We start from the raw sequence: 27,873 nt of genomic DNA, 5'->3' as shown, positions 1-27,873 counted from the left end.
TCTCTGTCAGTTCTGCTGATGGGCCCTTGGAATGGAAAGGGAAGCAAATCATCATGGACCAGAGCTTCCAGGTGCATCAATAATGAAGAAGAACTTAGGTGTCCTTCTGGGAGTGTCTGAAGAGCAGGCAACTGGGTTGGGTGTCCAGAACCACTCATCACAGCTGTTGTGGAGTTTATGGCTTTACTGCCTGTTTTTTCTTGCTTCACAGAAATAACGGGGGTAAACTGAGCAGCAGTTGTCTGTGTCATTCTGGAATGGACTGCATCAAGGTCCCCTGAAGCTGGCTTTTGTAGGAATGCCAAAGTTGTAGCCTTAGCATCCATACCCTTCAGGTATGCAGGTGTCACATCAGCTTTGCTGCCAGGCTGGACTTCTGGATTTGTGTCTTTTAGCCTGTTGCTAGTGGGAGGCATTCCTGGTGGTAACCAACCCACTCCTGCACTTTCCAGAGCAATCTTCACTCTGTCAGGAAATGAAGATGCTTCTACTTCTTCTCCTGGAGGGTGAAAATTTACTGTTGAAGTCAGAAGAGATGTTTCAGGCCTTGGCACCTCCATGTTCTTGGTAACAGGGATGGAAGAGGCAGCTGCTAACTCAGGAGAGCCTTGATGTGTCCCTCCACTGGGAAAGGGCTGGGGTAGCCCAGCACTAGAGCTGGTAGGACTGAAACCAGCCTGAGTAATATTTTCTGGTTTTCCTTGCAGTGACCTGTCTGGCTGTTCCTGATGTGTGGTATCCTGTGGTCCTTGCCTGGAGATGGGGATGGTCCTCATGTTGTTCAGGAGCTTGCCAGGACATGTGTGTCCAGCCTGAAGTTTTAAGCTTGCTTCTGTGTGCAGTTGTTCAGGCAGCTCCAAGTTTGTAACCCAGTCCTTGGGCAGCATGGATGTTCTCTTTGCAGCTGCCTGTGTATGGGCAGGAATCAGGTCAGCTGGCATTTCACTGGTAGCATCAACTGCTGGACTCTGAAAATTTGAAGTCACCTCAGCTGAGGTATCATCTGTACTGGGAAACACTTTGCTGGGCACTGGGCTGCTCTCAGCTCTTGGTTGGTCTTCTCCAGGTAGGCTGAGGCTTAACACTTCACTGATGTGATGTTCATCACTGGAGGCACCTGATGAACACAAAACAAGCCCTCTGACCATGCACTTGTACCTGAACTTTTAGCAGCTTGCAGCAGCACTTTACACCAGGCTGAACAGGGAGCAGAAAGTTAAGCAGCCAGTGGCTCCTCTCAGAACCATACAGGAGGGAGGCTGGGAGGCTCTGGTATTGCCATTATTACAGCCAGTTCCTATAAATCTGATCCTCTGCTCCTCATACTCACTGTCATTCAGAGGTTGGAACCTCAGACTCCTGCCATACTGATGCAAAGCATTAACCAGGCAGAGAGGTACCCTTTACTTAATTGTACAAGGACATTAAAAAACATCTCAGGTGGATGAAACCCCTCATGCTGCCTGAAGACAGGCTGGTAGGTCTAATAGCAAAGCAAGATTAATATATACATGAATGAGATCACTCAGCTGGCTCCCCTTAGCCACCCTTCCTCCCCCAGTATCCCAGTCCTGCCAGGAGTTTCTTGATTCATCCAGGGAGACCAGGCAGGACACAGTTTGTTTTGTGGAAGGGGCACAGAGCAGGCAGAACACAGGAACTTCTCTACCTTTAACTTCTCAGAGGAAAAGCAGACACTTTATCATGCAAAGAGGCACATCTATGGTTTAAAAGGCTATTGGTTTATCTATGCATTTTACTTTTTTTCTGTCTTCACATTCACTGAGACTCCCACAACAGAAACCACTCAAAGAAGACCTTGAGCCTTCCAGCACAGCACCACAGAGGGACTTTGCTCTTTCCTCTCATGGCTGTCACACATGAGACTGATGGCACAATATTTAGCAAAGTTTTCCTGCTTACTGGTAAGGGAGGAAAAGAAGGCAGGATGACAGCAAATGAGATAAGAACATCACTCACCAGTTAAATCCAGTAGTGCAGCTGCAATCAGAATAAAGGTGGGGAATCTGTCCTGCATCTTGTGAAGCAGCTCCTGGGTCACCACAACAGCAATATCCTCAGACAGGACACAGCTCCCTAAGGAGTCACTGCTGCCTCTTAGCAATGGGCCTTTGCTGTGTTTGTCCTGGGAGGGCAGAATATTGGGTTACTTTATAAGAGTCTAGGCCAGACAGCAACCAATAACCTGTTTATAAAAAAAAAAAACCAAAAACCTTCACCAATCAGAATCAACAGATTTTTTTTTTTTTTAACAAATGAAGGGACTGTGCTCACGTGAATGGCAAAGATGGAAAACATGATTGGTCTCTACAGTGTCTGTGGTTATTCTACGCAGTAAGGGTCAGGAGATGTTGCTATTTTGTGCTGAGACACTAACACCCAGGGATCAGTCTGCATCCCAGAAGGAGATCCTTCACCAAAGCAATCCCTTTCTGTTGGTGCTGGGCTCAGCAATAACCCCTCTGGCTTTGAGCCACCTGAACTAACATCTTGGGGAGAGAGGAATGAAAACCACAGTGAAAGAACAAGCACAGCAAATGCTTAACAAGCACACAAGTTCCTCTGATAATGACTGACAGAGACCAGAGGCTCCTTAGGCAAGGGTTCAGCTACTCCCCTTCTGCTTTTAACCATAAGGCTTTAGTGTCCTGGCAAATCCTCACTTTAAGATAGTAAGCAGCATACATCAGGCATGTTTTTAGTGCCAGGCACCTGCACACACACAAATAGCAAGGAAAACTCTTGGAGACAGAAAGTTTAGAGCAATGCAGGGTAAGGAGATAAGAGAGAACACCATACACAGCCATGACTGCTGTGAGTGCTGTGGAAATACATAAAAAGATGAGCAAAAGTCAGCTAAGGAGCCTAATGACAGCTCAGGAAAACATTGCAAAAGACAGAGGACAAAGTGATTGCTCTTGAGGGAAACAACAATAATCCATTATCTGTCCTTCAGCAAACTGATAAAGTGTAGTCCAGCAGATAACACAAGAGAGGAGGTGCTGAGAGATTATCAGTGCCAGTGCTGGCCATGTCACTCACCTGAATGTGGTAACCAAGGTCAGGTCACTTCATCTTTTTTCCATTCTGTAAGTTATCTGGGAAAGAAAACTATCCTGCCTGGCATCTCTACAGCCCTGACACACAGGGCACTAACTCTATCAGCACACAGTAATGTCTCCTTTACACATTACACACTTTCAAGAAAGTTTTCCAGAAGTTCTGTATCTCCAACTTGTGGTCTGTTTCTTCCTCTGGTTGAGAGTCTAACCACAGCCTGGTCTTGCATATCTCACAGCTGATAATGAGACCAGATTTATCACTGTTATTTTAGTTGTTAGCCTAGACAATAAATTAACTTACTTCTCCTGATACTTATACTGATATTACTTCATCAGCTTGTACGAAGCAAACACTCTGAAAAGTGACAGAAAAGCTGAAGAGATTTGAATTAGTTTTATTAAAGAAGAAAATGCTCAACAGCAAGTCATGTTAACAGCATGTTCTGAAGTTCTCTTGAAGTCCTCAGGTGCTATGCACATACTTCATGGAGGAATTCAGGATAGCCAGGCCATTGAGTTCCCTCAGTTGAAAAATATGCCTGAGAAGACAAGAGAAAAGTTTCTGGGGGAATATAAAATGACTAAGAATACAGAGCTTTAACCTTCCACTACTCTGCTATACCCCATGCCCAAACCATCGAGGTTGTTGAAATGCTACAATAAGAAATTCCCTCTAAAGTAGCATAAGAAATGGAGCTTCTAGATTACTGTTCCCCACAAAAAAAGAAACCAAAAGTTCTAAAGAACACTTGACAATTGTGCAATGAGGGGACATTTCTAATTAACAAAACTAAGCAACCAAAGTGCCTCCCTTTTGTATCTTTACTGTACACTCTATAAACAGAATTGCCTCTCATTGCTCAGGTTTTTAAGAATCACTACCTAACCAGAAGCAGGTGGTGCAGGAGTCCCCCAGTGTTTCCCAGTACCTTGGCTCAGAGACACAGAGCTTCCCCAGGGCAATTGCTGCATTCTCCTGCACTGAGGTTCTTGTAGCATCACCCCCAGCATGTTTCAACAAAGTCCTCACAACACTGGAATTCAGTAAGGATGTTGCTGCTCCAGGCACCCCGAGGCACTGGCCAAGGCAGAGAGCAGCATTGCCCACAAGAATTTCATTCTCTGAGTCCAAGAGCTTCAGCAGCACACTGAAACCTGGGGGAAACAGAGATTTATTGTACAGGTAGCACAGAGATTTGCTCAGGTAGAGCTGGTTTTTTCTCCTGTCTTTAGCATGGTTCCATGTTGAGTGGTTTTCTAGACAACCTGGAAGAGCAAGGGAATTTCATAGCAAGGTTCAGGATCCAGGATGCTCTCTCAGCTTCTCCTGCCTGGACGTCTTTCTCACAAAACTGAATCCACATTCTAAGTGTCTCTCTACCATGGAGCTTGTGTGTCTGCATTTAATTTTTCTCTGGAACTGAAGATTCCACCTTTGTTGCTTGCAGGATCTTGCACTGGCCTCTCACTAGCAGGGCAAGCATGGAGTAAAGCACTGGGAGTGCCAAGCTGGAATGTCCTGGGATTACAGCTTGGTCCCAACAGGCTCCCAGCAACAGAGCAATGTCTGGGTTGGCAAACAGATATGACAAATAAAATAAAATAAAATAAAATAAAATAAAATAAAATAAAATAAAATAAAATAAATAGTGTCTTCTCATGAGATGAATCCTCAGAGTTTTGGTGGGAAGAATGAGTGAAGTGTTACTGCTAATCTGAGGAAATGAAAGCTTCATCTCCAGATGACACTGAAACTCATCTGGGGTGCACAAAAGAAAGATGATGCTCTGAGAGGCTTTTAATGAGTGGAAATCCTCAGGGTTCAGGTTGAACTCCATGAGCTGACAGTTTCTTGACAGACACAACCATTCAGATAAATTTAAGTATTCTCTGTTGTAGTTACATTAGCATTAATTGAACCTGGATATTGAAGCAATCGAAGCAGTGTTATACCACATGACTAAAGCAATATAGCAAAAAATACCCTAAAGACACTTGGTCTGGTAACATGCCTCTCCTTACCCATTTCCTTTCAATACCAGGACAAATATCCACATGTAATTTGAAGGAAACTGGGATTCTATAAACAGCTCCAGCCTCTGGAAATAAAATGTCAAAATGAAGTTTCTTATTTTAGCCACTAACTTTGGGAAATACAACCCAGTTCAGTTACCTTTTACAAGCCCTTTTTCAAAATAAATAACAAAAAAGAAAAGTGTATTAAGCCATTTTACTAGAGAAAGTGCAGGCTCATTACCCAGTGTGCCTCTTCCCATCCACATGCAGAGCTAAGGCTCATTGAACACCATTTCAGGAGGTAAAACAGCCCATTACTCAGAAAACATGGATAAAATCCTGCAAGAGTAAAACCCAGTGTTCAGTTTCATTCTAGAGGGGAAAAAGGTAGCTGGATGACACTGAGATTCCATCTCTGCATTCAGTCCCTACTAAACTTGTCACTTACTTTTATCTGACTTTACAACATCTTCTTGAGCTTGTCTGTTACTTCTGGTACAGATGCAAAGGGTCTTCAGGCCATAACTGGATGTGATCTGTCCTCCAGCCTGGATAAATTAAAAAAAAAGCATACATTAAAAACCAGACATTTCATACCCTGACTTACTCATGGTTAAGAAGGCAACTATGGTTTCCTTAAGAAGCAATACAAGCAGATCTAAAGAAAATAAATTCATTTACTTTCAAGAATTTGATGATTTTTTTCACCACCCCTCCTTTCACTACTTCTTCCACCGCTGCAGAGGACGCAGGCAGGATGCGACTGAGCACTCCAATGGCTCTCTGAGTTAGAAAGTAGAGTGAGAGAAGGAAAAAAAAAACATGTTTATTTGTCCAGAAAAAATTAAGGAGTTTTCAAATAATTTTAATTTTGCACAATAAAACCAAGGATATCTAAGTGATAAAAATCTGCATAAATATAACAAAAACCATCCTTAGTACACAGCTTTTTTTATTGGTTACTGGAAACTGAGCTCAGGACAGCTTCTAAAGACTCAGTGTAGAGAGAGATGAGACCAAACTGAGGTCAGGACAACTCCCCATATTTTTATTATTGAAACAATTTCCTAGGAGGAACCACCTCAGCACTTGTGGTATGAAGTCAAGTAAAACAGATGAGAACAATTCACGTGAGTTCAGAGAGGAGAACAGACTCTGAGTCCACATCTGCTCCTACCCATTTGCCTTGAATATCTGCTGTCTGTGGGAGTTACACACCAGTGATAGGAGAACATTCTCACAGGTATGATTCATATATAAGAACTGTAAAAAGAAACAGCTGCTAAACACCCAAACTGGTTTTTCTAGATTGATTCTTTAAGAGTTTCATACTGAAAACCATCCTGAGGATTAGGTTTCAAGAAAACATTGAGAATTTCTTCCATCAAATAATTTTATAAAATGACTAAGTGGTATATTACTACTTTACTACTGAATATTTCAGGTTTCAAAGCCTAATGAAGAGACTGGCACAGGGCAGCAGTTGGCACTGAAGGGTTCAGGTGAGCTCAGCTCATACAAGTTTTCATTAGTCCATGGATATCCCACTTACTGTCACAATCCTTCCATCCTTGTCCCTGAGGAGGGACATGCACCTGGTGCTTATGTCCACAGCAAAGTCCTGAAACAACAATGTGCAAAACTCAGGTCCACAAAGGTTAGAGCAGAAATGGGTTAACAGACAAAGTGGAGATCTGGACACCTATGGCAGTAAAATGCTAACACTTCAGCTGTAACTTAAAATCTTCCTTCTTGATGAGATCCTTAGTTTTAATTAATTTTGGAATGGGCTGAGGGGAGGGGAAGGGAAAATATTATTTTTCACTTTTTAGCTTTCTTAAATTATCAGTTACCCATAATGATAACCTTAAACACCTGTAAAAATTAAAAATTAACTGAACACCATCCATGGCTGGCAGCCTCTAAGTGCTTCAGCACACCTGATGTCAAAAAGGGCTCTATATCCACCTGACACAGTCAGGGCTCTTTTTCCCTGCACAGACTGCAAGGTCTCAGGATTCCACAATCATTTTGTCACTGATTCTGTCTGAATGCCCTGATGTGACTCCAGTGACTTGCATCAGGCCCACATACAGTGCCAAAGGAGGAAGATGCTCTGACTGCCCCAGCAATTCTGAACCTCTGAGGAAGTGATTAGAAGAACAGCACTATCAGAGAATCTCCAGAGCTTTCATATACCTGGATGATGGTGTTTGATTCAAGCAGTAAGTTCATCATTAGGCCCAGCACTGCAAACAGACACTCGTGGTATTTGGGTGTGCTGCCATCACTGCATTCATCCTGTGGACAAACAGAGTGCATTCAGAGGCTGAGAAGATGCATTTCCTTGGTCTTCTCTGTGCTTATTTACACCATGAGCTCAGTAGGAAGGAGAAGTCTTGTGAGCACCAGAGCTAATGGTGACTTTTTGATACAGATTTGTCCTTCTGTTTGGTTCACCTTGGTAGACTCCAAACTTCTGATGGCTGAGCAGTTAACAAGATCCCTTCCCACCCTCTGCATTCTTTAGTTGGCAGAGGTCACTCTGCATCCCTACCCTGAAAGGGGCCACTTACAACAAGGGATCACTCCCTTGCCTTCACCCATCCATCAATCCACAACTTCTGTGCACCACAGACACCTTTGAGACCTCGATCCAGCTACCGGGATCACGGACACGGGTTTGGAGCTTTAATAGACAAACATGGTGCCATTTCCCCAGGAGACAGGGCTGAGCACACTGTTCTAGTGCCCAGTGTGGTTACCAGAAGCTTCAAGCAGCCTTGCCAGCACTCTGGGCTCTCAGCCATCTGCACCCGAATGCCTCCATCTGCACACAGCTTCCCCATGATCCCAATGGCACGGGCAAGGGCTGCCTGGTTCACCAGCTTGGCAGAGGTCTGAAAAGAAAGAGTGGGATAACAATTTAACAACAAATGACAAGAAAACATTAAATACATGTTCCTATCCCTCTGGCAAGGGAAAATGAGATTCCAGAATCTCTCTCACCTATGTTAAATCCCAACTGCCCAAGGTCTGCAAACCTTTTTCACAATCATTTTCACAATCACTCACCTAATGAGGTTTTAAGAGTCTTGGGGAAAAGTTACTGCTCTTTTCAGAACAGTCTCTGCTGCAGGTGTAATTCCAGCAAGGGTATGTTCAAAAGGAAAGAGCAACAAGCAATATAAAAATGTTGTAATTACTGCATTGCCTTGTTGCTTGTTTGGAGAAGTTGCAGTATTTTCCTTGCCAGTTGTATCTGCAACAGAACAGATCTTGCCTCTGCCTGGGGACAGGTTTCTGGACTAAGTCTGTTAGTTTGTAGTTTAAATAAACAATAAGCAGGAAAGGGATCTGAACCACTGCACATCATTACCTTGTGACCTCATGGCATCTCTTCACTCTCATCTCTCAGATTAGAAGGAAAGAGAAAAAGTCACCATCCATGACAAGAACAGTTGGTGACAGTGGATTAAAGTCACATTAAGAAGAGCATAACATAAAAATCCTGGACTGAGAGGTTACCAGAGCTTTCACTGAACATGACAGCAGTGATGTGTAGAGCCCAAGCAGTACCAGAGACTGAGAACATTTCCTGAGGAAAGTGTCAAGACAAAACTGCATTTTTTATAGAATCAGAGACACATTAAACACTGCAGTTCTACCCCAGAGGGGTTCTCTCCAGGAGCAATGGGATGTAAACCTGGAAAGAACAGTCCTGAGACAGCTACAGGAAAGTAAATAGACAGAAACTGAGATCTTTCCTACCAGCAACTGGGAGAATAAGGTTAAAACATCAGTGGCAAGTGTGACACGACACTGGGCTTTGAACCTGTTGAGGGATAAAGAAAGTCACTTAAAGTTTTAGACAAAAATCACAGGCAACACACCAGCAACATGAAGACATCAGTCAGCAATGTACACTCACAGCAAAAAAGGCCAGCAGCTCTCTCTCTAGTTCACTTGGTACATTTCAAAGTACAACTTCACAAAAATGAATGAAGAAATGTAAGTTACCTTTCCAGCTCAGTTAAATCAGTCAGTATGTCCATGGCAATGTCAGCCCTGGCATCAGTGCTGTTGACAAACATCATCAAAACCTGCAGCCATCTGTTATTGAAAAAAAAAATTCTTAAAGATCAAATAGAATTTATGATCTTAAACTGGTTTGTGTGCAGTGAGGTTTTGCCCAAGGTAGATTTACCAGGCCACCCAAACACTCCCTTCCCTAACAGCCATTACAGCAATAATGTGGCACTTGAATCTCTCACTTTCCCCACACATGTATCTTTTACTTTTGCTCAGCTTGTCCCTCAAGGACAAGAAGTGTTCCTGTCACACCTGAAAGGCTGGAATGAGTGGAACAAGTTCAGAACATTTGGGAAGCCAGGCAGTAAGGAGATTTTTTGGGGGTACAGCAGTGTTTTTTACTTGGTTAGGTCCTGGTGCTTGCCCAAGAGTCTCCTCCCATTCTCATTGCCTGAGTAAAGAGAAATCAGTGCCAAGGTCTCCTTTTGGATCTCTGGTATCCCAGAAGAAAGCAGTTCTGCCAGCTGTGCATTCACAGCACAGTGAGTCAACAGGAGACGCTGATTTTCTTCTGAAAAAAAAACCAAGAAAAATCCAAGAGCAATGTCACAGACAATGGCACCCCTATTACTCCTATGATCTCTTCTCCTAGGTGCTGATTTAACAGGTTTGATGTCTTTATTTCACCCTTTAATGTGCTCATTAACTCTGATGTGTTCATCTTGCATAACACTCCTACAGAGAGGTGAAAGGCAAAACACCCACCAACCTCTCAGCTCCATTGCCTCACCAGATGCTCTGCTCTTTGAATTGCTACTGTCACCAGCAACACATCAGCTCCTCAGGCACCCAGTGCTTCTTCAGAGCCCACAGGACACCAGAGAACACCCCAAGGACTCTGTATTTGCCTGGTGTGGCACTTGGCATCTCTGCCACCACCCCAGACTATTTCTGATACAGATGTGAACTCCCTGGAAACAGAGGAAAGGGCTATGAGCCCAGTGACTGCTGACTGTGAATGCCAAAGGAATCCTGCTTTCTCTTCTATAAAAGTCTGTTTTTTTTGCTGATGGAACTGCTTAAAGAGAAGACAAAACAATACAAGTGATATTCTCTTAAATAATCACAGGGACTTGACTTTCCATCCCTTCAGTAGATTTAAGATGCTCACAGAAATAGACCAGAAATTTCATCTCCAACACTTGCACTTGACCCTTAAAAGTTTGCAAGGTCTGGACCCCTGTGCCCTGGGAAAGTGATGTTCATGCCAAACAGCAGCTTCAGACACAGTAATTACCTCATTAACCACACACTAACAATGATTAATGCTGATTACAAAGTTTTACCATTTCCTGTGCAGACAGCTTGCCAAAGGAAGAGAAGAGAAACAGACAGGTCCACTTCAGCACTGGTTTTTCTCTCTGCACAGAAGCCCCTAAAGCAGAAATGTTTGCTTGTAAAGAGAGCAAAGGACAGATCAAACAATTAGCCCCTTGGCTAAGGAAATCAGCAAAGTACCACAGAGAGGAGGATCTCCCAGATGAACACTTAAGCTCATGAGCTCTTAACCCAGCTGATTAACCTGGTTAAACATTTTTAGGACTCTCAGAATTGTTTTCCTGATGACCTCCTGTGAGCCCAGATGCCCTCCCAGCTCTGCCCTACCCTTGACACACACAGAGCCAGGAGCCTGACGCAGCACAGAACTTTAGTTGGTACTTGAGTTCTGTACTGAGAGAAGTCAGGAGTAGCCAGGGTGTAAAAACCCTTTGCAGACAGGGATGTGCAAATCTGCTCTCCCCATGACAGGACCGTACAGAAACAGGAGACAGAAGCAAAAGTTCATTGGGTCTGCTCAGTGCATCCAAGAGAGCTCTGTTTGTGCTGCCAGTCCATGCAGATATTAAAATCTGTTATTACACTATCTTGTGATCATTTCAGCTGCTTTTCAAGAAGTGATTGTATTTCTTGAAAACAATATTTTCCTTCCCTCCTGCTGTAACACCCCACTGTTTTCATCTGAGAGCTCTTACCGTCTTACAGTCTCGTTGTCTTTGAGGATACTGAATCCATTGTTTGTTCTAAATAAAGTTTGCTCAGTGCCTGAAAAATTCAGAGACAAACAGATCAGCTCCATGAGCCATCTGGCTGGTGCACTGTTCAGAGACTCCTGCTCTTCTATAACACGGTGTTAAAAGAAAAGGTCACTGAATCAACAGCTTTGGGTAGAGAACTCAGTTAAAAGAGGAAAAATTCCAAGAGTGCTGTAAAAGCAGCTCTGAAGCTGAAGATCACCTCGTGCTGCAAAGAATAATTGACTTCAAGTTAAAGGTTTTTTGGGAAGACTGAGACAAGACATTGATTTTCAAATCAATATGCTTTAACAGAGACTTAAATATATTTCTAAACAAATCAAACAGCCCTTAAGAGATCCAAATCCATAAGATTCATGTGCCTTGCAGCTCAGCTACAGTACTGGACTAGTTCTAAAAAAAAATTATGTAGATATCTACTGGCCATACATTTTGAAATACTAAACATGACTGATTTTATGTTTGAACTACAGGAATATTTTTTCTGTTCCTTTAGAAACTACTCCACTTGTATTCATCCACTTGGACTACAACTGCTCAGGGCAACAAGCTTTCCATCACATACTTACAGCTTTTCACAGCCCCTGTCAAAAGCCTGATCCCTGCTGTATAGTAGAGGATACTCTGGGCAGGCCTCCCAAGTGCCTCCAGCAGCTCCTTTATGGACAGAGCAGCCAGACTTCCAGCCTCAACTTCCTTCAGTGCATTCTCTTCATCTTTCATTCTTTTTTCCTCCAAGTTTACCTCATTCACACAATCTTGGAAATAAAAAAAAAACCAAAGAGAGCACAGCACAGCCAAGTCAGATGGTTTGATAAGGTCAAGTTTCAAGTAAAATACGAAGCTGACCCAATGAGCTTCCACATACAGCTGTAGAGAAGAACCCCCATCTGGGGAGTGAAACAGAGCTTAAAGAAGAAACAGAAACAAAAGATGAATGAAGAGACTCCATCAAAAGTTCTGAGGAGCAAACCAGTGCTGTGGATTAAGTTTTATCTTGATCAGAAAACAAGGAACGTATAAATTTGTATTTCTCACCTTCAAATAGGCTTTTCTTTTGGGGATCAGTTTGTAACATCTTCTCATAGCACTGCCTGGACTTAACAGAGAAAAGAAATAGGCTCTGATTTTAAGATAAAAATGGGAAGGTGATAAAAACTTCTATCTTAGTCAGAGTCATCCTGTTCAAGCTCAAACGTCCTTGGGCCACACTGCTTAGTAAGTGTGAAAAACAAAATCTTGGAGACACACAACTCAAAACTTCTGTAATTCAAAGTGTAAGCTGAATATTACTCAGTCCCTACACAGCTTCACAGAGATGTCCTCCTACACTCTGTGTGCACCAAAGTCAAAGATAGAGGCTATTTTGCTAAGATGGGTGACTTGATTTTGGCATTATCAGTCTTTATAACACAGAAAAATTCTCTCAAGTCTCAGCAAACTTCCATTTGTGCAGTTCTTAAGGTCATGAATTTCTCCCTCACCCCAAACATCATGGAAAAGTAGAACAAGTCATGGTCCTTGGGACACAAGATTTAATCCACTTACCTCACTGTAGTGCTTAAGTGCCAGGTGAGCTTTCCCCATTAGAAAATAGGCTTTAATACATTTTCCATTGCACTGTGTTAAAAAGGGAATAATGAATTATGTCTTTAGAAATTTTGAGCCTTTAATATGTTTTCCAGCCTTCTGCTTAAGAGCTAGAGCTGCCCAAAATAACTGCAAGCACCAAAGAGGGTATTTATACCATCTATTAGAGGCACCTGAAATGCAGAATTACTATCTCCAGGTGCTGGTTTTCCTTCCCTAAGAAAAGAACATTGGTCTGCTTACAGGTGGAAAGCAGGCAGTGTTAGTATCTTCCTAGAACACTGCATTTCAGGCAATACAAGCAGACTCTCATGCAATTAAGTAACGTTAAGGCCTGTATCAACATGTCTAGAATTGATGAACTTTTATAGCAACAGAATTTCCATGTGCATTTTGATTAGTTCTGCCAGGGACAAAACAAGAGCTGACTTTCATTGGCTGTGCACAAAAAATTAAAAAAAAAAACAGAGGAAGCATTTAACTAACAGATAAAGTTGTTAAGTGTCAGAATATTGATTTCTTGAGATTATGCCAACATTGTTATAAATAATCTGCTAATTGCCTTGTAGTTATGGGCATCACTGATGTAACAACTGGATCTTTGCCTTCTCATAGAAGCTTTACCTTTCCCATCAGATCTGAGCTTGTGAGCTTAGAGAGTCCTTGTCCCCTTTTTAGAAAAACAAGCAAAATATGGTGCATGGAATTAACAGCTTATGATCAGTCAAAAAACCTTTAAATTAAAAGCTCTTAAGAGCCAGAAAAGCTTCTGCACAAAGGCAGCACTGAAATATTAACTTCTTCATCCTGGATCAGGATGCAGGAATCTCTGCAGCACCACTGCATTCCCTCATTACCACATGGAAGCTGTCTCCTCACCATCAATTACACACAAACCCACCCTCCAGGAGCACTTGATCTGCTCCTAAAAGACTGGAATTACCTTTAATGCCAATTCACAGTCACTAATGGCTTTTTCATACTGGTGTATCTTCAGGTAGGCCTGAAACAAAAAGAATCCAGGCAGAAGAATGAGAATAGTTCAAACAATTTCCACTAACAACTGTACAAACATCAGCTAATTAAAAAAAATAAAAAAAAAAAAAGAAGAGAGAGAGAGAGAGACTTATTAGTCCTCGATTTAGCAGGATAATTACCAGCTATTTCTTAAGTTGTCTTCCACCTCCTTAGAGTAATTTGGAATAACTTTAATAAACCAACATTCAATACACACATACGAAGAGTGCAAACCTTCAGTCTTGCTGTTCTCTTACAGCCACAGTAAACAGCTGCTGGTTTCAACATGACAGCAAAGCAAAACTCCTGGACTGGTGGTAGTGAGGGACAGCCAGGAAAGAGAAGATTGTTTGCTCTCTTTTGTAAAACCTCTCTGTAATGCAACATACATTACTTTAAATGAAATTCACCTGGAGAGCAGAACAATCCTTTTTGGGTTCTATCCAGGCACAGTAACACAAAAAACCAGTGGTAGCTCATTTCCACATGCTGACCTGAGCTCTGTTGGTGTAAAGTTCCTGCTTGCCTTTCAGTTTCTCCAGCCCCTCAGTGTATTTCTGGATGGCCAGGAGATAGTCCCCTTTCCTGAAGGAATCATTTCCCTCCTCTTTCAGAGCTGCAAAACAACAGACATGCACCCAAAACAACGTTTGGGTTTCTGATCCCCTTGAACAGTGCCTGAGGAAACAGAAGCCAAATCCTCCTGTTGGAATAACCATCAGAGTTCCAGCCCAGCTCCACTGCAGCTCTCTCCTTAAGCCATTACTTGTGAGGGACTTGTGAGCTGTTCAGTGCACATGGCCCCCCCCAGTTCCTCTTTCAGAGGGAAAACTGAGTATTGAGTCTCTGCCCAGCCCAGCTCTATGTTACTCAAACTTGCAGCAACTCTGTGAAATACAGAGCCCTATTATCCAGCTAAACAGAGCTGCAGACATTGATCTCAGCATCCAAAGTGCTGACTCAGTGTGTGTAAGGATGGCAATAACAAATAAACCAGCCTCTTAAATCAGCCCAGCTCCTGGGAAGTAGTTCTTGAAGGCATTAGCCAGAAAAGCCTTTGGCAATTACCGTTTGCTAATTGTTCATTTCTCTTCCTTCGTTTAGCTCGTTCTTTTGCATCAGCTTCCAAAACTGCCAGGAATCCATCTTTGACCAGGAGAGGTGATGGTGGTTTAGAAAAAAATAAAATAAAATAAAATAAAAATGTAAGCTTCATTACAAGCTTCATTAAGATCGATCTACAGATTAGAAAAAAGTTATTTCTACATTATTGGTGAGTCATTTCTCAAAGAAAATATTTTAGGGGTCATTTCAACAGTGAAACTGGAACATGAATGACAAGCTTTTATAAAGACCAAGCTACCCCTCAGGAGTTGCATACATAGCTCCATGTATCTTATCTCTAGATATAAAATTGTTTCCTATTAAATTCAGCAGGCCACCTTTTTAGCTGTGAGGCCAGGATATGGTAACAAACTACACCAAGAAGCTTACTGCCTAGGAACAACTGTAAGATCCTGAAGTGTGCTCCTAGGTCAGACTAAATTTTGATTAAAGTCACCACAAAATTAGCTTTGACTCTGTCAGGAGTGGAATTAGGTCTTGCATGAAATAACAGCAACACTTACTCTCCACCTCTGCTAAAACAGATGGAAGAGATACTAAATACCAGAGAGGGCACTCTCCTACCTGCATGCATTGCCTCCACCTTTCCTGTGTCCTAAAAAACAAATACAGCACATGGATGTCTGGATGATGTATGATGTATGCTGACACACAGACATGTTAGCAAAACCCACAGCAGCACAGGAACACTTGGTGAAGTTACAGGGTGTCTGAAACACTGGGAATATGAAACTGACACTTCAAGGGCAGTACAATTTTAGTAAGTTTTTACATAACCAAAAAGCTCCTATTTGTCACTGAAATCCAAACCCCCGGTGCAGGAATCAAAGCCCTGATGAAATTAACAAAGGGCTTTTGTGTCCTCAGATAGTTTTGCTCAGGTTCTTGATGTGCAGGTAAAGACTCCAAGTTATGGCACCACTTGGATAAACCTAACAAAAGCATTCTGTGTTATTAGCAATCTGACAACAAGGACAACAGAACATCCAGTACTTCCCAGGAAGACAATTACTGAAAAAAACATAAAGTCCCAGTCAGAATGTACTTGGAAGTATTGTGCAAAATTTTTTCTCCTGGGCAAGGAATGTGAATTAGTGTTATTCAAAAGATCTCAGTGCATACAACTTAGACTTCAAAGGCAAAACCCCTTACAGAAGGCTGTGTGTTGATGACTGTTCTGTTCACCGTGACCTTGCTGTCATCCTCCTTGGCAGTTTCCTGATCATGGAGCCATTTCTCTGTGTCAGCAATGGATTTTTCCCTGACAGAGAGGTCTGTGGAGCTCAAGCCTTGCACTAAATTGGCTAAAAAGGGGATGAAAAGAAAAAAAGAAAAGAAATATACACGGATGTGACTGATCCTGGAGGGAGCAATGGTTCAGGTGTGATGTACACTTTTGGTGGCCTTTCTGAATGGGAACATTCAACCACACAGCTTCATCTCTCTTCCCAGAGCTTCCACACGACAGAAATTGCTGGCTTGAGAAACCAACTCTTGGCATCCACAGAGCCCGAGGGCCCCTGAGCTCTTCAGCTCTCACCGAAACCAAACCCGGAACCGGGACGGCAGAATTTTTCCTCTTTTCTATACCTTTTCTAACACCCTTTTACCCACCCCTTTTTCTTTCAGCCCCTTAGTGCCCTGTCAGAAGAAAACAGAGATGTCCGACGGCCACCGGCACCCGCCACCTCCCCCCAGCCCGGTACCACCCCGGACCCACGGAACCTCCGGCCCACTCACTGATATCATCGACACGGCGGAGGAACCGCTGGAAATCCTCCTCTCGCTCCTGCTCTCCCAGCATTGCCGAACCGGACCGGGACCAGGACCCTCCGGAAGCTCCGTGGCGTCGCTGCCGTTGCCGTGGGGACCGCGCGGAAGCGGCGGGCGCGGAGCCGCGGCCATTTCGCGTCTCTCCACGCGGATCGCGTCTCCATCGCGACAGCCACACACCCGTACCTGGCCCCAGCCGGAGGGGTCCTCGTCACCACCCTCAGGAGGGGCTCTGGGGCCACGTTATCCGAGCCAGGGGGTTGGAGGTGACACTTCATGGGAGCCACCAAAAGAAGGCAAAGCATCGCCGGGTCCCTGCTGCGCTCGGGATGGGGCAATTCCACACATTGTGACCTGGGCAGGAGAGAAAGGCATGGGACAGAGGAGAGGTGCCTGAAAGTAGCGATATGTGAAGGCTGGGATAGCACAGAATCCCCTCCAGACTGGTGTTTGCTGGGCATGCGATGAGGAATCCCACTGGGAAGTGACAAACCTCCCCTGTATTCCCCTCCTGCTCTCCAGTGTCCCACAGCACTGCCTGGAAAAGGAAGGAATGTTCTCCTGGGCTACAACAAGGTGCTGAACAGCCCAATTCCACCATCAGCAAAGATCTCCTGTCCCTTCCAGCCCCTTCCAGAAGATCCCTTTGGATCCCTTTTCCACAAAACTGATAAAATTCCCTTCTCTCACTGAATGTCAGCTCTGCCCATGGAAGCATCCCTATGGGCAGGTCCTGCTCCCAGTCACCTGCATCCAAATGTCTTCTGCTCTTCTCACTCAGCTTCCCCTTCTCTCTCCACACCAGCAGTTACATCTCAGCCTGCCATCACGTCCATCCTTTATTTCTCCTGCTCATCAGGCTCTGCAGGAGGGCTACAGAAGAAAAAGGATGATTTGCCAGCACTGCATGGAAAACTGCTGCTCCCTCCCGATACTCTTGTAATAAACTTACAGATGAACCAGCAGATGTGGGGCTGTGGGGCTCCTGATGTGCCATGGCCCCCAGCAGGGAGGTGACTGCAAGCTGCACCAGGGAGCCAGAGAAGCATGAAGAGGACCTGAGCCTCTGTGAGCAAGAAGAAACTAATATTGCAGCTGTGGAAGAGAAAGAGTTGGAATTAATGTAGCAGCCAGGCAGAGATTTCATGACAGCAAATTAAGTTCTCAGCTCCGCTGCAAGATCTGCTCATCCCTTGCAGGGAGCTTGGCTGTGGTGCCTGCTCCTTCCCTGGAGCTCTGGGGGGCTCAGTTTGCAACAAACAAGGGTTTAATTGGCGATGTGCAGAGGGGAGAGGCACCTTTACTGAAGCAGCACCCAGGTCTCTAAATATTTACACAGAGTTCAGTGCAGAAGCACTTAAAATGATGCCCGAAAAACATGTGTGTTTATATATTCCTATCTGATGACAAGCCAGCTCACTAGCACAGCTGGAAGAGGCAAGAGAGAGAAGAAACTTTGCAGCAGATCTCCAGCCACCTCCCTTAACCCTTAACCCCCCCCCTGACCCACTCACTTACCCTTCAGCACAGCCTGCAGATAAAGCAGATACACAGAGAGCTGACACTGAGAGTTGGGGGCCATGGCCTCAGCAGGGCAGGAGACAAAATAATATTACCAGGAAAGGTAGGTCTGAAGACTGATGAACAGCTGAAGAAATACAAAGATCTACTAAAAAAGCTTTCAGTCTGTTTGTCATTGAGCACAACTCCAGGAAAGGAAAACTCATCACTCTCCCCACATGGCCATGTGCTCTGCAGCAATAGTAAATCAGGCCAAGTGCTCCAGGCCCCTCTGTTGCTCTCTAGGAGGAAGGAAGGAGCCCCAGAGCTGCTCAGGGCTCATTAAGATGCTACAGCAGAAAACGAGCCCAACACCAGGGAAGAGTCCATCCAGTGGTGTGATTCAGGGAAGCAGCTGCTAAAGCCAGGAACAGAGAAAAAGGGAAACTCAGAGACTTACCTTGAAACAGAAACAGTGACTTTTATCAATTTAAGTTTCCTGACTGCGAAGTAATAGAATATGGGTTTTTTCCTAACCATCCCATGCTGGCAGGCACTCTTCTTTCTGCACATCCAGAGTTCAGAAAAGCAGCCCAGCAGCCCAGAGCCACTGCTGAGCTGTACTGCCTGAGCCATGCAGCACCACTGCTCCAACACATCCCTCTGCAGACAGCTGCATTTCCTGCTTCTCTGCAGCCCTGAGCCTCCAGCAGATGCTTAACTCATGCTCTGGGCATGTGTGCTCACTCTGCATGGACCTCAAGTGCAAACAAGCCTGAGAACCCCTGTCTGTACACAGCACCTAGCAGAGCATCTAAAGAAGAGCAGACTGTAGGCAAGATTTTTTTTTTTTTTGTAGTTTTTATTTGAACACAGTATTCTGACAGAATGCAAAGTCAAAATCCTCAGTTAGTATCAGTATTTACACCAGTGAGAATGGGAATAAAGGTGGAATCATCGATGTTTCACTTGGTAAAAAGATTTTTTGTTTTTTTGTTTTTTTAACAAGATAGAAGGCCCCCAAAAGTAGGGAATGCTGGGTAAGGATGTCAATGGAGGGTCTGAGAACAACTATCAAAACAGCCTAGTGTGAAAATCTGGGGTCTGAAGGCTCCATAGAAAAGTGTGAAAATAAAACTCCACTCTTAAAAGCTGAACAACTGGATGCACTATAACCTCATCATCTCTACGTATGGTGCAGCATGAAATGGAATCACTCCACAACTAGAAGCTCATCAGTCTGCACTGCCATATAGATATATATGTATGGCATGGATACATATATAAACATATACAGCATGAACAGCATCAGGCTGGTCCCTCTTCAAAGGTTGAAATAAAAGCAGTGAAGCCTAAAGCTATCCTGGAAATGGAGTAGTGCTAAATAAAACCCAAATCACTCTGCATTAAGGGTGGGTATAAAACCACCCTCCAGGATTCACCTACAAATATTGGGAGGTGTCATGAGGGCATTACAAAGGAGTGGGATGGACACTTCCCAGCGTTCAGGCAGTCTCAGGGTTCACTTCTGCCTTGGAATGGATCAGAACACAAACCCAGGGCAGGCCCAGGGTGGGGGTTGGATCAAACTCAGGGCAAACCCCAAACCCAGGGTGGGGGTTGGATCAGGCTTGGAGCTGGTTACCTTTTGTGACAGAAATGACAATCCAAGTGGTGGTTACCACAACTTTCACTCAGCAGGTGCTGACCAGTGTCACTGGAGACGTTTCTGGCCATCAGCACTGTGCAGCTTTTGTCTCTCTATAAGCTGCTCAGTGGGTTAGAGCTCAGGAGGGTGAAACACACAGATGACAAAAACAGTCAAAAACATGGCAGAAATGAGGAACAAATCATTGTGGTCAATCACAGCAGTGCAGGTACACCCTGCCAGCCCACGAGTCCCCTGCTGCCACCAAGGCTCTCTCCAATCACAGGCTGACCACAGCTTTTTGTGATGCATTTTATGCATCAATTCCTTAGGAAAACAAAAATCCTTGGGACCGTGGGCTAAATCTCCCCGTAGTTATACCCACACTGCTGTGATGGGCTGAATTTGACACAAGGCTTTGAAGCAAGGACCCATCCTGCCCTGATACCCTGCTCAAGATGGGTATTACATGAGTATCTATGCCAGCATATCCAGTCATCCTCCATTTGCATCCCAGGAGCTAAAAAAAGCAAAAAACCCCACACTTAGCAAATGACAAGACCATTATTTTTCACAGTTTGAAATTACATGATGCCACTGGAAAAGACTGCATACTTAGAAGAATACACCAATGAAAGTGGCTCCATTTACCCGAGCCAAACTGCAGTCTACCTACCCCCATCATTCTTCTGTTCATCACCTTAGTGCAATGGAATGGATGCCAATCAGCTCGGTTTGATTTTTCATTTAAAGGCTTCTGTTCCTTGCAAGAGTTGTTCTCTCTCTCTCTCTCTCTCTTTTTTTTTTTTTTTTCCTGAATATTTCTTTTTTTTATTTTCAAATCTGAACTATCGCTACACCTTCCACATCCAAACTATGTTGAAGCTTTATTTATTTCAATACTATGACAAAAAACACATTTCACACTAGAATAGTCACGCACCCACAGTGCACAAGCTTGCAGATCTAAAGTAGAATTAAAAAAGAAAACAAAAGGAAAAAAAAAAAAACCACAACAAACCAAACAAACAACAAGGAAAAAAAAAACAACCCAAAACCCCAACAGAAAGAACATCTCTATACAATGGGCTGGTCTTCCCCTATAAGCCTTTGCCTTCCTTCTGCTCAAGCTTCCTTTCTCTTCACCCTGAAATCTCAGTGTTCCTCCCTAACTCCCAGTGATACCCCCTCCTCCAGAATGATGGCACATGTACCACATCAGCCCCCTTTTCCAACAGCTCAAGACACCACGCCAGCCAGGACAAGTGACACCAGTGGGAGTCTTGGCACTGAATTCCAAGCACTTGCTCTGGATTTCACGTTTTGGTTCAGCAGAACACACAGGGATGACTCAACAGACAGGATGTGCTGGAAGGTTTTCTCTGGAAGGGACCTACAACAATCATCTAGTCCAGCTGCTAATGGAGCCAGCAAAAAGTCTGCTTTAAATCAGCTTCCTAGGGTCAAAGGAAATGGAATTTAGTGAGGTGCCAAGGAGCAGCCAAAAAACAGCTGAGAGGAGCCCAGACCAGCCCTGACTGCACCATCTCCCTTCTGCTTCTCAAAGCTCCGGGAAGGTTCCGTGAAGGAAAGGGGAGAATGTCCTAAAAAATAAAAAGCAGAGATGGTATTTCCCTTATGCAGTCAGGCCCAGGTCCAGCGAGGGACTTAGACTCTTTAGTAAATTTAGTGTAAAAGGACTGTCACCAGCAGCTCTCTCATTCCCAGTTAAGTGTGTGTTTACATGGACTGCTGGATAAATACCTTAACTGGTGACAAGTGTGCTGAATAACCCCCACCCACCCCCAAGAAACCCAAACCAAACCCCAGCATTACTTTTCTTCTTACTCCAGTAAGAAATAATAATAATAATAACAATAATAATAATTAAGAAAAGATAAAAGGGGAAACAACTACTGTAAACATCTGTGTTTTAAAATGTCTCCCTTTGCAAAGCAAGCATGCTGCTAAGCTAGTGTCTACAGACTGTATTTACTTAAAAAAAAAAAAAGGCAGCTATTTTACATATACATTTAAACAACAAAAGTTAAAAAAAATATTTGTCAATTGTAAACACTGGAAAAAAAACAAAACTTGGCAAAAATTAACATAAAATTTAAAGAAATGTAGAGTCTGAATACTGCAAATTGAAATATATCCCCCCGAAGCTGCAATTTTGGCATTCTTCCTAAAAAAGGATAATAATAAAACCCAAATAAATGCCTAATGTGGAAAACAGCATTCAGTCACAAAGAGCTCAAGACACTTTGCATACTGAACAAATACAAGGTGAACAGAAATTATAACTTATTTATGAGGCTTTACATATTTCCAACCCGACTGAAAAGTATAAAAATAAATTGTGGACTTTGTTCATTAAGTACCAGCTGCACACCAAGTAGTGCAGTGGTTATATCTGCTATACTAACAAAGGAAAAGAACAGGGTATATATATATTTTTTTTGGTCTTTTTGTCTTTTTTTCCCTAGGACTAGTTGATTTTGAGCTTCCCAACCATGTTGCAAATGGCAGGTGCAGTTTTGCTTACTGGAATATACACGGGGTCAGCCAAGCCCTGATTTGGTTGTGGGTTTAACCCTGTTTTTAAAACGTTTTTCTTTTCAAAGCAAGTGCACAACAAATAGAACCTTCCCAGAAATCTTAAAAAAAAAACCAAAAAACAAAAACCAAACAACCAACCAAACAAAAAACCCAAAACAAAAAAGAAAGATTTCCCCCCTCCCCCCCATTTATCTATTTTCTGTTTTGTTTGTTTTTTAAAAAAAGGCAACAGACACTAGAGGAATGAGATGTGTTTCGTGTTTTAAATGCTTCGGTGAAGTTGTTCTGTCATTTGTTTCCCTCTGTCGCTGATCATGCTTTGCTCTCATTTTCATTTGTTTGTGTGGCTTCGTTAGGGACCGTTTTGACTTCTGCTGGAGGTGTCTTCCTTTCCGTTGCTTGCACTTCAGATTTGTCTTCTACGGGGATTTTCCTGAAGAAGAATCACCAAAATGACACAGTTTAGAGGCAGAGAAATAACTTACCCTGACCCAACGGGGCTGTGAGTGCTCTCCCTCTCTCTCACTATCACACTGCCTCAGCTTTTTGCCACTTCAGAGACAAATCCAGAGGAGACAGAATCTAAGGAGACAAATCCAGAGGTACCATGTTTCCACAATTCCCCATGGCACTGGTTGCTGCCCTGCCTCACACTGAGGGAAGCTCTGAAGGGCTCCGGGATCTGGTGGGAAATGGAATTTGGGTGGCTGTGCCCACTGAGCTGCAGGAACTCTGAGCACAGCACTTCCTTTGCACCAAAACGAGCTATTTCCGATCTCTTTCATAGAGGAACACCCTATGATAGAGAAAGCTGCATAAAGCTCTCCAGAATAACACATTCCTACTGCATTCCTGGGTTTTCCTATTCTCTGCTTCCCCGGCACAGCCTATTCCTGCCTTCCTCCTGGACCTTTAAAGCCAAGCCCTGTATAGTTGGTTCACAAGGGAGTTAATTTGCTAAGGAAACAATGAGATTAGTTAAGAGAACACCCAACAAGAACACAGCACAAGCACTAGTGCACAGGAGACACAGCACACAACCACCAGAAGATTAAAGGCAGCCGTACTCGGTCTTTGCAGGTGCAGCAGGTACAGAGCTGTCTGCAGTGGGAGGAGGAAGCTCAGGAGCTTGCCCACCAGTCACACTGGCAGGAGTAGTCGTGCCAAGAGCTGCAAAAACATCCTTTGCAAGATCAATGTCTGGCGTCTTGAAAGTCCCTTCGTCCATTTTAAAGTCCTCGTTCTGGGAAGGGTTTGTGGTGCTGCCTGAAGCAGCCTCACTCTTCGCATTGCTGGGGTTCTTGGTTGTCTCTGTCGGACTCTTCACTGTGCTGGGCTGCACGGCTTCCTTTTCAGGGCTCTTGGTGCTCGAGACCTCCTGCTTGGGCTCTGATGGAGCTGGAGGGCTAGTGAGGTTTGCAGGGCTTGGGGCAGCTGCCTTGTTCCCAGCTGCCGCTTTGGAGGTCTCGGCCACGTTAGCAACAGCACTGGGGCTGAGCACTGCTCCCTGGCTGGAGAGGACACTGGAATTCAAGTTAGCAGCTGGAGCAGAGCTCGGGGTATCACTGAGATCAACAAGGGGAGCCACTTTGGGGGTGGAGGAGGAGGAGGATGGTGGCGAAGAGACCGAGGCAGCCGCCCCTTTGGCTGGAGTAGCCTGGCCAGGAGACACGGAGCTGGAGTCAGGAATGGCCGTGGCTGGTGGGGCAATGCTGGAGGTCAGCGTTGTGGTCTCACTGGTGGGGCTGTTCTGAGCGGTGGCAAAGGTTTCAGTGATAGTGTCAGAGTTAGTGGTGCCTGTGGTGACAGAGGGCAGCATGTCCTCAACAGTGGCTGCGGTGTCGGCGGGGTGCCTGCAAAGAGCACAGGAGCAGAAGAGAAATAGAGACAATGAAGCCCATAAATGACAGCGAGGGACAAAGGAAGCAGAGAACGGGTGAGAAGGCAGATGGGTGGTGCAGCAGCAGCAGCAGCATGGCAGGAGGTTACAACACACACAGGACATGGAGAGGTACTCAAGAGGAGCACATTCAGAAGTTGGAAGGGGTGCTTGGGATGACTGAAGAGTAACCAGGAAGAGAAGAAAAGCACAGAGGACATGTCCTTCAGGAATGGCTTGCTCACAGAGATTTTGGGTTCAAACACAACCCTGCCAGCTTGCAGAGACCCTTCTCTTTTAGCCTAACTCTCAGCCTCTTCCACCTAACCTCACAAGAAAGCTTCCTACCAATTCCCTGAGCTTGCAGCCCTGTGCCATCTGGCACTACACTCCAAGTTCCAGTGCAGAACCCCTGAATCCAGTCCCTCATCTTGGCCATGACTTTTGGCCTGCAGACACAAGGCCTTCATCATCCCACACAGAATGGAATTCTTTTTCAAACACACACACACACGTAATGCAGCTATGGATGTATGTGCACATACATATGTGCAGCTCTGACTGCCCTCTCACTGCAGCTTTCTGCCCTTTGGACCAGATTCCATCCTGCTGGGTCAGCTGGGATCAGGTTTGCTTTAGGAAAATGCCTGACAGTGTAACTCTGCTTTAGCAGCCACGATGCAGCACTGGTTGCCCTAACAAGTACATGGATGTGAGGCCAGAAAAACGAATGGTTTATCCCATGAGAAGCCAGCGTGCTGAAGAACATCATCTCAGGCTTCTTGGGTTAAACATTCTAGCCAAGAAAATCAAGACAATGCAAATCCCAGCTATTCCTCAATGCTACACATCTGGATTTCAGTGCTGGTTGTGGAGATGCCTCCAGCAGAGCCATTTCACCAGTGCTGACCCCACTGCTGACCAAGCCAAAGGAGGGGAGCAGCATGGAGAGAGCCTGACCACCTCACCACTGTGATCACTTCTGAAAGAAAAGAATCCTGCTTGTGCCAGCAAGACCAAACCTGACCCCCAAATTAACAAGCATTTCAGCAGCTTCCTAAAGTGAATTACTCCCTCACAGGGAGGTCACAAATGAAGGGGGAGATGCTGCTTTTCTTCCTCTCTTCGTAAGTCATGGGCATGAGAGGTCAGGGACTATGGGAGCTGAGTGAGGGCAATGTACTGAGCCTGTCCTCAGCCTGACTAATGCCAACATACTCTGGCTCTGTCAGGGGGGTGGTCTCATTGGGTTCTGTGTGCTTCCCCCCATCGTGGTTGGGGGTTCGCTCCTCTTCGGTCCGCACCTCCACGATCGGCTCCTTGGACTCATCTTTCCTGCAAGAAAGGAATTGCAGGGGGGTTGGTGCCCATTCACATCAGCTGTGCCCCTGCAAAGACACACTGCAAACAGCTGAGTGCTTCTTCAGTCACCCCCTCCCAGTTATTACACACAGCACAGGACCCCCCCTGGGATGCTCTACCCATTCCCCAGAGGTGAGGAACCCAGAAATCCCCCAAACGGTTTCTTTTCCCGAGCTGCTGAGGGGACAGAGACAGAAAAAGCAATGGAAGTGGGGGCAGTACTCACGAGAAGGCAGCCTTGCCCTCCTCCATGTCTTTGCCCTTGGCTCCAGGGCCGGATTTGCCACACAAGTTGACAGCAATGCACATCAGCAGCCCACACTTGTTCAGGAAGTAGCAGGTGACATCCACAGCCACCAGGAGCAGCACAAAGATTACAATGAGAATGCCTACAATGGCAGCAGTCCCAAGGCCTGACGTAGGGCTAGTGCTGGCTTTAGAGAGCAAAAAGAGAAGAAAATAAAGCATGATAGTTAAAAGATGACTTGGAGATAGTTACGGCTCAGATTTAGCTATGCTTAAGTTGCAAACATGATAAACTCCAAAAAAGTTCAACTTCTCTCTGTCACTCGTGTGCTACAACCACTACTTTATCCTAAAGACATGCAGGACAATCTCCCTGAAAGGAACAGCTTCACTTGGACCTAATGGGGCTTTTCCCAGCTCTGCTGGAGAGCAGACTCCAGGAACCTCTAACACCCTAACACAGCCCCCAGATGGTCCTCTGAAGGGCTCCCATTTCCCTCCACCACCTCCTCAGGATGAAGGCTGTGTCCAGCATCCAGAATGACTCTGGCACTGCCAGCCTGGCACTAGGAGAGGTCTAAGGTGACTTGTCCTGGTGGGACACAGAGCAGTGGACAATACCTGTGGAGCCTCAGAATAAATTCACCCCTTAGCTGGTGAAAACAAAAAGGGGGAATGAAAACAGTTCATGTTGCTCAGACCCAGCTATGGAGAACCTGTAAACTTTTCATGTCTAATCCAGAGATAGCTGAGGTCACCAGTGGATGCTCTGGGAGTATTCTGGCTTAAGTACAGACAACCATTTGAGCAGCCTTCTAGGGAAGCTGGTGGTGAAGATAAGCACATTGTCACTCTGGTGACACTGTCCTGGTCACAGCAGCTGCCTGCTCCACCACACCCAATCTCCACCACGTTTCCTCAGCTACAGAATAGGAAAAAAAATACCTTGCCTTCTCCAGTAGACAAAAGGACAGCAGGTGAGAGGTGGTGATGGAGCCCTAGAAAATGCACGGGGTTGCCATGCACACAGGACTAACTTCAGAGGAAGTGCCTTTAACTTTCTACCTGCTCGTAAAACACTGGGGATTCTCTTAGAAACAGGGAGTGGATAAACACATCAGCTAATCCTGGCAAAGCCTTTGATCATCACAAAACCAGCAGGGACAGCCTTGAATGTTGCCAGCTGCAGCTTCTCAGCCTCTTACTATCATACCCTGAACTTTTTGTTCCCCTTGTTTTATTCAGAATAATTCATCCCAAGTTGTGTTATTTTATAGCAGAAATTGTATCTTTCAGACCAGTGGTGCTTAGTGGTTTTTAGAACCTTGTGCAGTAAGTACCAGGCAGTCTACTACTAATTCATAGTGACTACTAATTTATAGTGACTCTTGTGCATATTCCCCCCCTTCCAAACCATTTCCTCCCCTGCTTTGCCCCTCTGCCCCAGGGAGCACGGGCAGCTATGACAGAGAAGTCTGCTGCAAAGAATACAGGAGAAAAAGGGCAAATCTGCAGAGGAATGCCCTTGGTTTTGGGCTGTTCTCAGATTTTCTGCTTCAGACAACGCAACTAGGCCAAGGTAATTGCAATAGTTTTTTCCCAGGCTAGTAAGAAAGCCCCATATTTTTTCAGAAGGTTCTACATGGCTTCTAAATTCTCATTTGTTTCATGAATTGATACTGCAAGTCTTTCAGGGACTAGCAATAGCTAAGAATAATATAAGAATCCTTACAGAGCCCATGAGCTTGGAGGTTGAATTTCTTTTTTCTGCATATAAATGGTAAATGAATTTTGCTGTTGCTATAAAATGCAGAAAGCATGCAGTATGTCATTCAGTTTCAGGGACTGGCACGTTTAATTAAACTAAATTGATCTACAAATACTTTCAGAACTATTCAATCCATCCTATGGAGAGTTTTATGTTGTATTTCATCAAACTAATACTTT

General features: G+C 44.6%; 2 protein-coding genes across 5 annotated transcripts in view; both read right to left on the bottom strand.

Annotated features, from left to right (window-relative positions):
• Positions 1 to 3,546: 3,546 nt before the first annotated feature.
• On the bottom strand, positions 3,547 to 16,760 carry TTC12 (tetratricopeptide repeat domain 12). Its single transcript, XM_030464851.1, has 21 exons — positions 16,697 to 16,760; positions 16,102 to 16,260; positions 15,521 to 15,544; positions 14,900 to 14,977; positions 14,326 to 14,447; positions 13,758 to 13,817; positions 12,773 to 12,844; positions 12,263 to 12,323; positions 11,794 to 11,982; positions 11,165 to 11,234; positions 10,478 to 10,566; positions 9,534 to 9,702; positions 9,120 to 9,212; positions 8,871 to 8,934; positions 7,865 to 7,999; positions 7,299 to 7,400; positions 6,652 to 6,720; positions 5,781 to 5,882; positions 5,548 to 5,647; positions 4,013 to 4,238; positions 3,547 to 3,622 (listed from the first exon to the last, which is right to left on the bottom strand). The coding sequence occupies exons 1-21, from the start codon at positions 16,758 to 16,760 to the stop codon at positions 3,547 to 3,549; spliced, it is 2,124 nt and encodes a 707-aa protein (XP_030320711.1).
• A 5,852-nt stretch (positions 16,761 to 22,612) lies between these two features.
• NCAM1 (neural cell adhesion molecule 1) overlaps positions 22,613 to 27,873 on the bottom strand; it is a 75,985-nt gene continuing 70,724 nt past the window's right edge. For 3 of the 4 annotated variants that reach the window (XM_030464738.1, XM_030464739.1, XM_030464740.1), the window contains 4 exons: positions 25,907 to 26,114; positions 25,537 to 25,653; positions 23,507 to 24,292; positions 22,671 to 22,872 (listed from right to left, as the gene is read on the bottom strand). In XM_030464738.1, coding sequence (XP_030320598.1) covers positions 22,752 to 22,872; positions 23,507 to 24,292; positions 25,537 to 25,653; positions 25,907 to 26,114 — 1,232 coding nt within the window. In that variant the 3' untranslated portion in view covers positions 22,671 to 22,751. Of the gene's footprint in view, positions 22,873 to 23,506; positions 24,293 to 25,536; positions 25,654 to 25,906; positions 26,115 to 27,873 lie in introns of all 4 variants that reach the window. The other variant, XM_030464741.1, reaches the window with a different exon arrangement.

Source organism: Calypte anna, chromosome 24 (assembly GCF_003957555.1).
Source record: "Calypte anna isolate BGI_N300 chromosome 24, bCalAnn1_v1.p, whole genome shotgun sequence".
Lineage (NCBI taxonomy): Eukaryota > Metazoa > Chordata > Aves > Apodiformes > Trochilidae > Calypte > Calypte anna.
This window is presented reverse-complemented; position numbering and strand designations above follow the sequence as displayed.